Source organism: Vipera ursinii (assembly GCF_947247035.1).
Source record: "Vipera ursinii genome assembly, chromosome: 1".
In the NCBI taxonomy this organism is placed as follows: Eukaryota; Metazoa; Chordata; class Lepidosauria; order Squamata; family Viperidae; genus Vipera; species Vipera ursinii.
In genome coordinates this window covers 246,659,975-246,676,525 of record NC_139512.1, presented here as the reverse complement: position 1 = coordinate 246,676,525, position 16,551 = coordinate 246,659,975, and the positions used below count along the sequence as shown (strand labels likewise).

The window sequence follows — 16,551 nt, the reverse complement described above, 5'->3', positions numbered from 1 at the left end:
CAATGCCTGTCTTAAAATATGCATCCTAAACACAGTATCTACCTTCTTATCATACAACAAATATGCATGCCAGCCAAACAACAAATCATGGCCCTCAAGATTTAATAACCTCGGTTGCGTCAAATTAATCCAATCACTTATTCCTACTAATGCAGCAGCTTCATAATATAATTTAAAATTAGGCAATTTAAGGCCACCTCTCTCACGAGTATCCTGCATAATCTTAAGTTTAACTCGTGGCTTTTTCCCTGCCCACACAAATTTATTGATACCACGCTGCCATTCCTCCAAGTTAGAATCTTTCTTAAGAATCGGTATCATTTGAAATAAAAATAAAAATTTGGGCAGGACATTCATTTTCACTGCTGCAATCCGTCCCAACAAAGACAATTGCAATTTTTCCCAACTCTCCAATTCTTTTCGAATTTTCCCCCATAATTTTTCATAATTATTTTTATATAACTTTGTATTAGAGGGTGATAAAATCACCCCCAAATATTTAACCCTTTTAACAATCTCAAATCCAGTTAATCCTTCTAAAAGAACCTTCTGTGAAACTGTCATATTTCTAGCCAAAATTTTGGTTTTCTGTATATTTACTTTAAATCCAGAAACCTTCCCATATTGTGTTATTATCTCCATCAGGTCCACAACAGAGTTCTCTGGCTGGCTCACTGTAACAACCAGATCATCTGCAAATGCTCTCAATCTATAGTCCTGATCTCCAACTTGTATCCCCTTAATTTTTTCCGAATTCCGAATTTTAACCAATAATATCTCTAAAGTTAACACAAATAACAAGGGCGATAACGGACACCCTTGCCTTGTGCCCTTCTCAATATTACATGCTGCTGTCAGGCTATTATTAACTATAATTCGGGCAGTTTGTTTTTGATATAATGCCCTAATCGGTTGTAAAAATTTTTCCCCAAAATCCATTTTGTCTAAAACTTTCAACAAAAATTGCCAATTCAATTGATCAAAAGCCTTTTCAGCATCTAAAAAGATTAGCGCTGCAGAGATCTGGTTGTTCCTTTCCAAAAACTCTAACACATCAACTATATGTCTCACATTATTTTTCATTTGCCTACCACTAATAAACCCCGTTTGATCCCCATGAATCACCTGTTGCAGAACCCTCATCAGTCTATTAGCCAAAACCTTAGCAAATATCTTATAATCTGTATTTAAAAGCGATATCGGTCTGTAATTTTTAACTTGAGTAGCATCCTGGTCTTCCTTCGGAATCAAAGAGATAAAAGCTGTTCTCCAAGACGGTGGCACCTTCCCCCCCCTCTGGATTGTCTGGAACAGTTCCTTTAACGGTTTTATCATCTCTAATTGTAAATTTTTATAATAGGCCGCAGTCAAGCCATCCGTGCCTGGTGCTTTATCCACCTTCAGTTCCTTAATTGCTGTAAAAATTTCTTCTTCTGTAATCAGTTGATTAATCCCCTCTTTTTGTACTTGCGTAAGAACCGGGATGCTAGCATTCTCCAAGTATATATCAATATCTTTTGCACTAATTTCCTCTTTGGTATATAATTTCGAATAAAAATCCACAAAAGCATCCTTAATAAGATTCTGTTGAAACACAACCCTTCCTTTATACTCAATCTTATCTATATTGGAGGCCCTTTGTTTTTTCCTCAGTCTATAAGCTAACCATCTGCCTGGTTTATTAGTGTTACAAAAAGTATTATGCCTAGCAAACCGCAGATTGGTCGCCACTTGATCAGCCATTAATTTATCAAATTGTCCTCTTAGCAGTCTAATAGCCTCCTTGATCTTCGCATCCTCTGGGTTCAAAATCAAAGCCTTTTCTTTTTCCTTTATTTCATTCTCCAATTCTTTCCTTCTAGTTTCCACTGCACGTCTATGTCTATTATTCATATATATCAACACCCCTCTCATATAAGCCTTGCTAGCATCCCAAACCATATCCATAGAGGTACCCTTATTCATATTAATCTCAAAAAAATCCTTCATCCGCTGTTTGCATTCTTCCACATTTCTCTGATTTCTAAACAAGTTCTCATTTACGCGCCACGAGCGCCTATCTCCTTTCTCCTTATCAATCTCCAACCAAACTGGACTGTGGTCAGAGATAGTTCTTGCACAAATCTTCACCTTTTTAGTTCTCAAAAAAAATCATTAGTCAACAAAATAAAATCAATCCTTGAAAAAGATTGGTGTCTGTCAGAATAAAAAGTATAATCCTTCTCCTGCAAGTGTCTCTCACGCCAAATATCTCGCAATTCCAGGTCATCCTTCATTTCAAAAAAAGATTTAGGCAGTCTAGCATGACTTGGAATGCGCTTAAAAGCTCCAGCCTTATCCAACTGTACATCCAAAACACCATTCCAGTCCCCCATAAAAATAAAAGATTTATAATCCAACTGGGTAAGATTTGTGTGAAGTAAGCTAAAAAAGTCAGCTTGTTGTTGGTTAGGTGCATATAATCCAACTAAAAGCGTCTTTTTACCTTCTAACAACAGCTCAATCATAACATATCTTCCATGCTTATCTGCTTCAATTAAGTCTGCTGTTAAGGCACTTTTAACATAAACAACCACTCCATTTTTCTTGTTCTCTGCAGAAGCAACAAATTGCGTACCCAGCCTCGAGTTCGATAAGTACTTTTGATCCAAAACTCTAATATGCGTTTCTTGCAGACATATAACATCTATCTTAAATTGTTTTAAATATTGAAAAACTTTCTTCCTCTTCTGTGGTGAATTTAATCCATTAACATTCCAGGTTAAAAATTTAGTTGCCATGCATATCCTCCACAAGCTCTTGGACCACAGCTTTGATAGGACTAACTTCTTTAGGCCGTGCTCCTCCCACAGCTTGGCTATGAGTACGTTGTGAAGATTCTGAGGACTTTTGCTGATCTTGTTCTTTTATTTTCTTTGCTCGTTTTAAAGCAGCACGCGTTACCCTTTGCTCTCTAGGATCATCCAAACAAGTTGTAGCTTGATCTCCTCCAGCACCATTTTCCTCTGTTTCATCCTCTTGATGTTCTCCTTCTCCAGGTCCCTTTGCAGCTTCCAGAAGTGTTAATGGGGTTGCTTTTAAGACATTATTGTAGAAATCACGCGCTTGCTTCACAGTAATCAGCCGATACCTTTTACCTTCATGCATCACCATCAGCCCATCTGGAATCTCCCATCTGAACCTTATATCTCTTTGCTTGAGCTCATGCACGAGAAATGTATAGTCCTTCCTTCCCCTTAAAATCCTTGGAGGGATTTCTTTTAAAACCAAGACTTCTTGTTCAGCAATCACAACTTTAGCATCATAGGCAGCTTGTATAACTTGATCTCTAATTTCTCTTTTTGCAAAATAAACCACCACATCTCTAGGCAACTTTCTCTGTCTGGCAATCCATGAATTCACCCGGAACACTTTATCCATAGCTGCTCTTATTTCAGATGCTGGCTGGTTCAATACCACTTCAAGAGCCTCAGAGATCAGCTGCTTTAAATCTTCTTTAATATTCTCTTTTAAACCTCTGATTCTGACAGCAAACTGCATCTGGTAATATTGGGCAAGGCTTAACTCCCTTTCCATTTTGTCTCTTGCATTCTCATTCTCCCGTGCTTTTACTTCTAATATTGCATTCCTTTGAGCCAGATCATCCATTTTTTCATCTAAATCTTCCACACATTCCGCCACTTTATGCACTGAAGACAAAATGTCTACCTTCATCACGCTGAACTTCTGTTCCATCCTCTCTTCCATTCTCTCCTCCAGTTTCTCCAATTTCTCCTCCATCTGTGCAAATTTGTCAGCAATTGATTGATTAATTGATTCCAAAAGTACCTGGGCATGTTTCTCCAAAGCATCTCGCAAATCCTTCAATGTCAGCACTTCAAGAGGGTGCAATGCCTGTAGTGATGATTGTTGCACCGGCGAGGATCCACCACTCCGAAGAGTTTTAGGGGGAGGTTTAGCCGCCATCTTTTACTCCTCAATTATGACGCACTTTCACTTAAAGTTTAAAAAGTCCAACAAGCTCGAGAGTATAGTAAAATAATCCTCTTCACCTTTTCCTCTTGTACCGCTCTGCCTGCTCCTTTAAATCATAGTCCTTTCTTCAGGCAGGGATGGTTCGCAGACGCCTGGCTCTGCTCCAAGAAGTTCGGAGCAGAGACGCTGGCCAGCTGGGAGCAACCCAGGCTTCGGGGGAGTTCAATCCTTCAGCCGCCCAAGCTCCAAGCTCAGGCGGCCCCGGAGAACTCGACCCCTACCTGGGGCCTCACCCCCTCCTCTTCTCCCGAGGAGGGGGCTTCAAATTCGCCCGAACAGCTGATCGGCGCTGTTTCGGGCGAAAAAACACACAGCTGAGCCGCGGGCAGCCCAGGAAGGCTGTCTTCGGCGCCGCGCCACCACCGGAAGTCCCAGAATTATTGTAGTCTTTCTCCAAGATGTATCTTTACCTCATGGTTGCAATTAACAGCTCTGTGAATTTTTGCAACTACACTCTGAAGATAAATTCAGCTGTAACTTCTTCCAGCCATCAAAGTGGCATACCACTCTATTTCAGGTTGCTGAGGTTTTTCCCAGAAGTTTTAATTCCCATTTCTATTCTTAATCCAGTAACCTTTGTTGCTTTCTGCTTTTAAATTAATAATGGGGAAATATATCACCATGGACGACTGCTTTCTTTTCAACCATTCAGTTGCTCCATATCCCAATCCAACTGTTACTTCCTGGTCATCATTCAAAATCTTCAATAAGCAGATGGGGTGTCTAGTACACCCATGTTTTAAGGACTATCCATAGATTGTCGTGATTTTTCACTCAAAAGCTTTAATATAATGCAACCAAAATAGATGTCTTACAGGAATTACTTTGCCTTTTCTATTTTCTATCCTTTAACCTATGGATCCAGCTTATACATCCGGGCAGTTCACATATTGTTGAGGTCTAGATTGCAGAACTTAGAGCCTTATCTTATGAGTGTGTGAAATAAGAGCAATTGTTTGATAATTTGAACATTTTCTAATAGGGTCATTTATGGAATTTGAATATTTATTTATTTTGCAATATTTACAGCCTGCTACAAACAGCCTGTGGGTGAGGTACAACAAAGAAATATAAACTGATCTTTTCATTCCCTTGGCCATTTGTTATTCGTATCTGCTTATAATTCACAAATAGCATTTTAACTGCATCATCTTATAAGATTACAAGATCGGCCTAATAGCCACTATCAACATTCCTTGTAGATAGCTGCTTATTAGTTTTACTGGGAAAGGGACTAGAATCCACAACGATTCTATACAAAAAAAGCTGGTTTAATCAGTAGTTTGGCAGGAACAGCATGCAAGCTACGTGAGCTGCATTGGTTACCGGTTGTCTTCCGGGTGAGATTTAAGGTGCTGGTACTTACCTTTAAAGCCCTACATGGCCTAGGCCCGGGATATTTGCAGGACTGTCTGCTGCCGGGAACGACTTCCCATCGCCCAGTGCGCTCACACAGAAAGGGCCTCCTCAGGGTGCCGTCGGCTAGACAATGTCGGCTGGCAACCCCCAGGGGGAGGGCCTTCTCTGTGGGAGTGCCAGCCCTGTGGAACCAACTCCCCATTGAGCTCCGGATGGCCCTGGATCTCCGGTCCTTTGGCCGCGGCCTTAAAACATTCCTTTTTCATCAGGCTGACCTGGACTGACGACAGGGTTTTTAAAATGTTTTTTAATTTTTAATTGTTTAGTTTAACTTATTTATTGGGGCTGTTTATTTAATTTCTTTTAACTTTTGTATTGTTGTTTTTATTGTTGTTAGCCGCCCTGAGTCCTTCGGGAGATAGGGCGGCATATAAGTCCCAAAAATAAATAAATAAATAAATAAATAAATAAATAAATAAATAAACCATGAGCTACATTTTTGTGCCCAAAAGCCACACATGGTCACTGGCTCTGCCCTTAAGAAGGAAAGTTTTTAAATCGCTAAATGATATATACTGGAATACTTCTTAAAACCGCATTAACACAAGATTGGAGAGGATAGAAGGTTGAGTTGGACTGGGTTGGGAACTATGGAAGAAAGAAAGTCCACATTTTTCTCCCCAGGACAGTATATCCCTATGGGCAAGGCAGTTGGACAGTGAATCAGAATTTTCCAATTCGCCATTCTACGACAAGCATATCCTTTCTACACATGTGGCCCAGAAGAGAGCTACTATTAAGGGGTCTGAAGGAATTCCATAAGCCCTGCTCTTTATTGTTTCCCTATCCCAACTGATCTCTTCAATATTATGAGTGAAGTTATTTGGAAAAAGGGGTTCGTATAACTTTTATAGACTGATTAAGGACTGTAATATTATACCTGTCCGGTGTACGCGAAGTCCAGAGCTTGCTTTAAACCTATTCCTGTGATGCCATGTAAATTCACTTCATCCGCGCAACTTTCAACCATACAAAGACTGAACATTGCCTAAAGGAAGAAATAAAATATTTATTCATTAAAACTGTTATGCATAATGTCCATGTTAAGAATCAGAAAACAATGGTTGTCCTCTTGCTAGTCCTTAAAAAAGACTTTTGTTAAACATGGACTGGCTCCCAAATAGCACAGAGGTTTCTATTCACGTGGCAAAGAGATTATCTCTGTAATTTTTCTTTTCTCCTACACAATAAACCTCTGTGTCTTTTGGAAAGTTGCTTTGGAAGGCTGGAAAAATACACAGGACACTGTATGAAAAAAAACAACGACGATAAAAAGCTTAGAGCAGAATTTGTGGTGCCTTTTATAAAACAAAGGAACAGTTCCCTTCAATCTGGATCTAATCCAATGAAGTTACTAATCAATTCTATAATAATTCTATAGCTTCAAGGGAGTCAAATTTTGGAGTTACATTTCGTTTTATGATTACACTGATATTCTTCCATTTCTGTAGGAGCTTAAAACCATGGACACGATCGTCTTACATTTTAATCTGTCATTAAGCCCATAAAGTCAGGCAGAAAGATGATGACTTTCCATCTAAATACTCAATTTGCTGAATCTGAGTGTCCCCAGTCCTAACCTGACAATGGTTTCACTGTACATGGCCAGAAGATTGCGCTATTGAAAGTATTAAGGGTTTTTTGTTTTTGTTTTTGTTTGCAATTTTACTTTTTTTAATCATCAGAAAGGAGGCATGAGAGCACGCTACCTCTCCTATATCAGGGTAGTAGGATGCCTACCGGTTGAGGCACTCCGGGAAGATGGGTGTTGGCAGCATCTCTTTTGTTTTAAAAATCTTACTGAGCCTAGCAATCTAAACTTAAATATCTACCTTTGCTCGCGGTGGCATTTTCATGCATCTATACAAGTACAAAAGGACTTTTAACCAATTAAAAACAATATTGTAGCAACTGCTACGAGGGGCTCCTGAACTGCAAGGTCTCTGCTGGCCAGGCATAAATGTACAACTGCACATTTCCTTCCTAAACAGAATTCTTTTTTTCCTGGCTAAGCAATGTCTGCACACAGCCTTAATCTATACCCACAGGGCTTTTTCATGCACATAAGGTGTTCCAGCTTGTGAAAAAGCCATAGGAAACTACTCCCACAACACTGCGCATAAGTGAAAGCCTCGCACTGAAGGACAAGCTGTTTTTTTGCAAACATTGATAATGCTGTTGGATATCAGGAAAGCAACATATGCTACTTCTGGCACCACAATGACTAGTCATTTGAATGCTCTGGCATACCACAACTTCTTCACAAGATTATGGGCTCACTACACCCTAATCCAACTTAATGTTGTATATTTTTCCAAGAGATAGTATACCTTTCATTTCACTTTTCAACCATGCAGTCAATAAAATAAAGCAAAGCACAACGTAGTAGCATCAGACTAAAACTGACTCAATACAGATAGCCTTTGGCTTATTTGTGACCATGTATTCAATAACTTTTCAAAGTTAGAATGGCACTGAAAACTGGACTTATACCTGTCCTTGTACTTAGAACAATCGTAGTATTCTTGTGAACAAAATTTGGGCACATGGCAACTACCCCACACTTACAACCATCGCAGCGATCTGCACTTCCATTCTCTTGCCCTGCATGAACTGCCTCTCCTTCAAATCCCCTCATCAATCTTCCCGGCCCAATGTTTGTCCTTTTAGCTGCCCTGCACAGCATGGTGATGCTGCTATGTTCCACTGTCCTGGTTTACCTATGTAATCTTCTTTGCCTCCCCTCCCCTCCGCTGAATGGTCTCTAGATGGCCTGAAGCCCCACAGCGTAGGGGCTCTGTCACTGCTAGACCCAGAGGCGGCAGCAGACTACAGTGGTATCTTCATCGGGGTGATCAAAAGAGCAGAGATGAGCTCCCACAGAGCCCCCAAACCACGGGGCTTGAGGACAGCTTGTGTCAATGAGCCCAAAAAACGGGAAGGAAGGTGAAGACAAGGAAAGTGGGTGATATAATGCAGTGGCATCCCCACCTTGGCCATGCTGTAGAGGGCGGGTGGAGGGAGTTGAAGCAGAGGTAGTTCCCGCAAGGCAGGAGAAATGGGCTGATTCCCAGAAAGCATCCCTTGCCTTGGAAGAACCAAGGCTCAGGGCTCAGAGGGACCAAGTCGGGAATGTCGTGGATTGGTGTGGGAGCTTTCAAGTGACAGGAGACATGATCGGCATCTGCAACTTTACAATAAGCAAAGTCAATGGGAAAAGAGGCAGGAGGTTGCACACTGCAATCACCTGATGTCCTCACCTAATAACAACACTATCTGGAACTGCTGTGGCTAAGCGGTGCAGTCGACACGATGTTTAACAACTTAATGTTTTTTTTTAAAAAAAACCTTAAATTTTAAATTTTTCAAAAACAACAACACCCTTAACATTTTAAACTGACATTTAACACTTAATAAGTGTTTTGCTTAGCAATGGGAATTCCAGTCCCAATTAGGGTGATAACCTGAAGACTACCTGTAAGTTCAAGAGGTAGAATAATAATGCCATTCAAATGAAATTATAATGCATTGAAAAATCAAGTAACAATGATTGCAGGTGATTAAGCTTAGATGGTCATTCCTCTCTCATTAAGGAAGTGCTGTCAAATGTATTCTGGCAGCTGCATTTTGATCAAATTGAAGCTTGCTAAACCAGTCTGTAAAATGTAAGGAGAGTGTGTAATATAAGTGCAGTGTAGGCTGAGAATTAAAAGAGAATAAATAACTAAGGTTATGTCAGGTCTGCTCACAAAAGGATTTAGCTGACAGAAGACTAATCCTGCTAATAGCCATACAGTAAATTACCCCAATCCAGGGATACCTCCTAGTACAAAACTAATATTTCAAAAATATTGCAAACCCTAATAGGCTACAATCTTATCCCGATCTTCTGTCCTTCATTTTATCCAAAATCATTCTAATCACCACAAACAGGGAAAATTCTTTTCTGGCTCATGAATGCCTCAAAGTGATTATTACTTATTTAATTCATATACCATACACACACACAGACAGTGTGCTTTTTTATTGCATTTGAAATATGTATATGCATATGCTTATGTATATCACATGTATCAAAAAAGCAAACTTCAAACTCAATATACAAAATACAAATAGAATAATAGAAAATCTTGAAAAAAACCCTTATCATTGGACTGATCTAGTATGATACAATCACACAGTTAATTTGAAAGTGATCTCCAAGAATTGAACCGCATTTATTTATGAGCAAGGAAAAATCTAGTTCAACTATACAGAAAGTCCTTAACTTACCAGCTCAATTGGGACCGGAACTATACTGACACTAAGTAACATGGTCGTTAAAAGAAAAAGGATTTTACATTTATTATAATAATCTAGAAGTAACAATTATATGAAAATATAACTATACTGCGTATACTATACAAACATATGTTAACTTACTCTGAAATAGTCACTGCATGCTGCTAGTACAGCCTTGTGAGCAGGGAATTTCTGTTCTTCAGCAATTAGAGTTATATCACAGAGTATCCCATCATTTCTTTGTTGGTTCAGAGCTGCTAGGACAGCATCATTGTGAGAACTGGATTGGCAAAGTCTCTGACCAGTCAGCATATCTTGAATACTGCAAAAGATGAAACAGTAATTAGGACCATGAGGATCAAAATAAAGTCTATGAAATATACTTGTGTGCTTTAAATTATCTGATTTTTAATTACCACATAGGTAATCTATTTATGTATGTAAAAAAGTGCCTGAGAATTCCCCTGTAAAGGGATATTGCACAGGAATTCATTATTATGGTTGGAGGGACAGTCAAGCAGATGTTTAGACTGGATTTGATATTTCTGTCTACATATCAAGCCCTTCTCAAGGGCCTGGAGTAGGGAGATGTTTTGTTATTATTATATACACAACATCTGAAATCACAGCTGCCACTTCATTAGCTGGTGATGGCCTTCAGACACATCAAGTACTTCCCAAGAACCTAGGATGACATAATTTATTGTTGCAATGAATGTATGGGTGCAAGCATTGTAACCTTTTGTAATTGACAGATGTAAATTTTGTCAATGCGCAGATTTTTTAGGTGCTGTAAAAAACTTTTTTTTATTTGGCTTCCACTGTGTCAATATTACTGGGACAATAACGGTCTATTTATGCCATAATCTTTTCACTTTAATTACTACTACTACTACTACTATTTCTGACAATTAAAAATAAAAGTATTTTTAATTTTTTCCTATTTCTGCACAGAATCAACAGATTTGCAATATTATGGTCTATCAGAAATATTAAAGGTAAAGGTAAAGGTTCCCCCGCACATGCGTGCTAGTCATTTCCAACTCTAGGGGCCGGTGCTCATCTCCATTTCAAAGCCGAAGAGCCAGCGCTTGTCTGAGGACGTCTCCGTGGTCATGTGGCCGGCATGACTAGATACCAAAGGCGCACGGAACGCTGTTACCTTCCCACCGTAGTGGTCCCTATTTTTTCTACTTGCATTTTTACGTGCTTTTGAACTGCTAGGTTGGTAGAAGCTGGGACAAGTAACAGGTGCTCACTCTGCTATGCGGCACTCGGGATTCGACCCGCCAAACTGCCGATCTTCTGATCGACAAGCTCAGCGTCCTAACCCACTGAGCCACCGCGTCCCTACAGAAATATTACCATAGTTCATTAGACAAAAATAGATCTCATTCTTCTATACCAAATAAAGCTGTTCTAAACATCCACAATGTGCCCATACATAAATTATCATTACCAGGCTCAGATCAACGGAACTGCAATTCTTACGTTGCATAAGAATTGTACAGTGTCAACCAACAGCATGTTTGTGAGCAATTTCCCCCAATTTCCCTGAATATAAGTAATTCAATTGTCATTGCCACTAGAAACGGTAATATATCCCATTCTTTCCAACACTCTAGAAATGTTCAACTTTATATAATGCACTTTTTGAGAGGGCAAAGTGGCAGACAGTACTGAAATGTATTACTAAATATAGCGCTCGTTTCTTGAGATAATTTATGTATCACTACCAGTTCCTGTCAACACTTTTTGCTACAACAAAAATAAACACACGCTAGAAAAAATATTTTAACAAATCACAAAGAATAATTTGCTACAGAATAAAGAGACAGTAATACTAGAAATGCATTTTGGATTTCTCAGGGTTGGCCATTCCTACAGTACTCTGATACTCTTTGGTCATGTTAGGTCTATACCTGTATCTCCCAGAATTCCCAGGCACTGTAGCCCTTAGGAATACTGACAGAGGAAAACCATGCTGGTCCGTGGAAGCAAAAAATTAATCTAGTAACATCTTTCCAACTTAAAAAAATCATTAGAAAGCATGCTTTTTCATTAAATGAAACTCTGGTAAAGTGAACCAAAGTTCACAAAAGTTTTCATGTTGTATGTTTAAGCATAATAATAATTTATTAAAACTGCATGTCTAAAATTTCCCAAAAGTTTAAATCTAAGGCAATTCCTGTGGTAAATCATTTGTTCTAGAGTTTTGGACACAAATTTAAACCTAAAGAGGTACAGAATTCAAAGTTCACATTTCATTTTTACCATGCATAATTAGAATCACATATGCAATATGTAAACAACACAGAGTCCAACTAGCTGGGGAAAATTATTAGTACTATTGTAAAAATATTGTTTAACCGAATCAAATCTGGAGGAGTGAAAAATCTTATTATCCTTTCTACTTTAGCTTATATATGTTTTTTTAAAAAATAATTTTGAAGACTGATCTATAAGGATCACCACAATGCTATTCTCTTCCTTCTTTCTCTCTCCATGATTTGCAAGTTCTTATTTTAGGCTGGAATGCACAACATGCAAATAAGCTGACAAAATGAAAAGAGCAAACATTTTTTTTACATCAAGATTTTCTGTGAAAAAAGTTATCATGAAAATTCAAGGGAGCCTATCACATTACCAAACAAACCTTTGTTGACAGGGTAATTTTGATGGGATATGCACACATCCAGATGGTGGTATTGTCATCCTTTAGTAGGTAACATGAACACATATACTGTAAAATGAAAATTGGCTGAGGCAGATACTGTGAACTATACCTGAGGCACACTTCAGATGGCATCTTTCGGCTTTACTGTTTGGAATCCCTTGCTTCTTAATAATTTACAAAAATGCACTACTCATTCCAACTGAAAGGAAAGAAAAAAACGGTTAGAATTAAAATGACTTTCTGTTCTCTCCCTTGCAGAGAATATTGCAATCGCTACAAAAAGCAATTAGGCTAAATATTCATGCCAAATAGTGAACGCCACTATCAATGCCCAATGGAAGATATTATCTGCCAACATTTAGTATCAAGTTACACGTATACTTTTTTGAAACTGCAAATTGAATATAAAAATTGGATGTAGAAATATAAAAATTTGGTTTACTGTATTTATATACTTTCCACTTACCATATAGGTGTCTAGTAGCAAGCTAAAAGAATATGTTTTTGCAAGACAAAACCCTGATCTCTAAGAACTGTTTTCTGAAGAACTATGGACAGAGGTTCGCAACATTGTACAAGAGGTAGCAACTAAAACCATCCCAAAGAAAAAGAATTGCAAGAAAGCAAAATGGCTGTCTGACGAAGCTTTGCAAATAGCTGAGAAAAGGAGGGAAATGAAAGGCAAAGGAGAAAAAGAAAGATATGCCCAATTGAATGCAGAATTCCAAAGAATAGCTAGAAGAGATAAGAATGCCTTCTTAAATGAACAATGCAAAGAAATAGAAGAAAACAATAGAATAGGGAGGACCAGAGATCTCTTCAAGAAAATTGGAGAGATGAAGGGAACATTCATGCAAAAATGGGCATGATAAAGGACCAAAATGGCAGGGACCTAACACAGAGGCAGAAGAGATTAAGAAGAGGTGGCAAAATTACACAGAAGAACTATACAAGAATGAGCTTAACGTCCGTGATAATTACGATGAGGTGGTCACTGACATCTATTATGTTAGATGTATCTGAAGGATGATGTACAAATTCAATATAAGATCATAAACAATTTAAGAGGGCAAATTATACTATTGGTTTCATAGGGCAGTATTCAAACAGTATTCAAACTAAGTTGCACCTTACGAGTGCAACTTATGCTGCTATTCTATTATGCTAAAATATTTACTACAGGTATAGATCCCTCTCTGATTGGAGTTGGTAAAGAGGAGAACAATGCTGCTACTAAAGACTCAGCAAAGGAGGAGATCAATCTCTAGATTCTCCAGATAGCATTTAAAAAATTCCTGCTAGAAACTTTGCGAAATCTCTTCACCAAAGGCAGCCTTAAACTAGATTAGGGGTTCCCAACCATGCGAGACAATATTCCAGGGGATGTGAAAACCTGGGTTTAGATTAGAAGTTTCAAAAGTATACTGTATGTGCATAATTCGTTGCCATTATTTCAAACTTTTGTAAGGAGTGCGACAATATATCAGAAGTGTTCTAGGGGTGCGGGATATAGAGAAGGTTGGGAACCGTTGAACTAGATCAGACATGTCAAACACAAGGCCCAGGGGCCAGATCCGGCCTGCGAAGTGGTTTCATGCGGCCCGCGAAGCCATCCTGGAAACAGTGAGGGAACGGCCCACACTGCCTTGGCCCTGGCCCAGAGACCCTCCTCCTGCCAGAGACCCTCAGATCTGTCCCACTCATGCCCAGGCCCCCATAGGCACCCTTGATGTGAACGATGTAGAGCTGGCCATGCCCACCCAGTAGCCCATATGCACTTTAGTCACACCCACCCAGTAGGCCACGCCCACCCAGGCTATACCCACCCGGCCCCCTGAGGGCAACTGCAATGCTGATGCGGCCCTCAATGAAATTGAGTTTGACACCTCTGAACTAGATGGATCAGAACACTAACTTGATACAGTATCAAGAAGCTTGTACGACCTTGATTTTTTTTCCACAGAATTGGTTGTCTGGAAACATGGCTACTCTATGCAATTATTCAATAATTTTATGGTTCTCCACCCATTACTCAATCAGCTTTAGATTTATTGGTTAGAATATTCTAGTAAAATATTATACAAAAAAGCAGAGACCATCCATTTTACTCTGAAAACCTGCTTTTTGTTCTACATGCTGGCTTTTTAAAAACCTTGGACATTCACAGAGAAAGTATTTTTTACGTTCTCCTCTTTACCACTGGTAGCATCACTTGAACCAACAATTATTGCCTTAATAAATGTAGACATTGCTGAGTAGGAAATTTGATTCCAGCTGCTTTGATCTATTGCACAGCAGTGAACAACAATGACTTGGAAAAGGGATGCTGACTTGAAAAGTACATTCCACTCCAGGAAGAACATTACGACCAGATTAAAGCTACAATTCTATGAAATAAAAGCAGAACCCATGAAGCAATACATAAAAATTCCAGTTTCAAAATCATTTAGAGCTAGAGTATATTAAGACTACGAAAATGTTTCTATTATTTGTGAAAGAAAGAAAAAACACATAATGTTAAAACATTGATTTTATTATTCTTTCCTTGAATTATGTTGTTCATTAAAGTAATACAGGACAAAATAATAGAAAAAAACTAATTATTGAGGCTGGAAAGAAACTAATATGATATTAAATAATTGCACTTTATTGTAAAGTGTATCAATCAGATTGGCTAGATTCATATGTCACAGCCTATAAAACCTGTGGTTTGATGTTATCTGAATCCCTTCTGTTTATTCTGGTTTATATAGAGAGTTTATGGTTTACTGTTATACATATCAGCAAAGAGTTTATCTACACTGATTCCATATGATGCAGACTATAATGGAAAATGTTTCAGAGGTAATGAGGGTATTAACTGTATTTGCAACTATTAGGAATTCCTATAAAAACATGAGAAATTCCAGTATAATTTTCAGAAATACAGAAATATGTATAACAAATTACAGACCCAAAGGGTTTTCAAATGTGGAAACAGAATTGGGGAGCAGGATCATTTTTGCATTCCAGGCTGAAAATTCTAATTTTAGCTTTAATCTTAATTTTAACTGGGGTTTTACTTATGCAGGGACGAATATAATTTTTTTTAATCTGTTTTTAACTTTTCTATCTTTGTTTTTTAATTCACCCTGTAAACCGCCCTGAGTCCTTCGGGAAAGGGCGGTATATAAATGTGATAAAATAAATAAATAAATAAATAAATTCTCTTCTATGTAGTGCTAAATAAACTCCTATCTTCTTAACTTTTAAATAACAACTTTGAAAATAAAAAATGGTTTTAGGAGAGAGCATTGGGAGAAACATCAGATTTTGCTGTCTACCCTGGTTCATTAGTATGAGGGTAATTCGGAAATAAACTTCCATTTGGTTATCAATGACAGATACTTGCAGATACAGAATTTTTATTATACACATTAGAAAACTATATTACATTATTTTTTGACATAATCGCCATTCAAACTGAGGCACTTGTCATAACGTCTTACAAGGTTTGAAATTCCTTAATTGTAGTTGCTTGGCACCAAAACTTGGCTATAGGGGAGGTGACCAAAAACATCCCAACAGAACTGCTTCAAAAGTTCTTGGGTGCATCTAGCAGTGTGCGGGCGAGCATTATCGTGAACCAACACCACACCGGAAGTGGTGCCATAGAAAATCCTGCCAAATATGAAGATGCCAAAGGAGTACTACTAGTGAAAATCGTGGAGCGTGGTTCGACCATCAATTCAGAAGTCTACTGTGAAATGTTACGAAAACTCAGATGAGCCCTCCATAACAAGCGTCGGGGCATGCTGACTTCCGGTGTGGTGTTTGTTCATGATAATGCTCGCCCGCACACCGCTAGATGCACCCAAGAACTTTTGAAGCAGTTCCATTGGGATGTTTTTGATCACCCCCCTGTAGCCCAGATTTGGCACCAAGCGACTACTACTAAGTATTTCAAGCCTTGTGAGACATTATGACAAGTGCCTCAATCTGAATGGCTATTATGTCAAAAAGTAAAGTAATATTATTAATAAATAAAATTAAAATCAACCAATAACAAAACAAGTGTCAGACAGAATCAACCAAAAATATATGCTGTTAGATCAGGTGGAAACAACAAATCACCACTTATGAACCTCTCCCTGGTATCA

General features: G+C 38.5%; 1 protein-coding gene across 1 annotated transcript in view; it reads right to left on the bottom strand.

The window, feature by feature from the left end:
* Positions 1 to 16,551, bottom strand: part of KLHL32 (kelch like family member 32) — an 89,095-nt gene that overhangs the window by 65,647 nt on the left and 6,897 nt on the right. Inside the window, exons 2-4 of the mRNA XM_083358540.1 lie at positions 12,522 to 12,611; positions 9,877 to 10,057; positions 6,335 to 6,442 (exon numbers count right to left, since the gene is read on the bottom strand). Of these exons, the coding sequence (XP_083214666.1) occupies positions 6,335 to 6,442; positions 9,877 to 10,057; positions 12,522 to 12,544 (312 nt within the window). The 5' untranslated portion in view covers positions 12,545 to 12,611. The remainder of the gene's footprint in view (positions 1 to 6,334; positions 6,443 to 9,876; positions 10,058 to 12,521; positions 12,612 to 16,551) is intronic.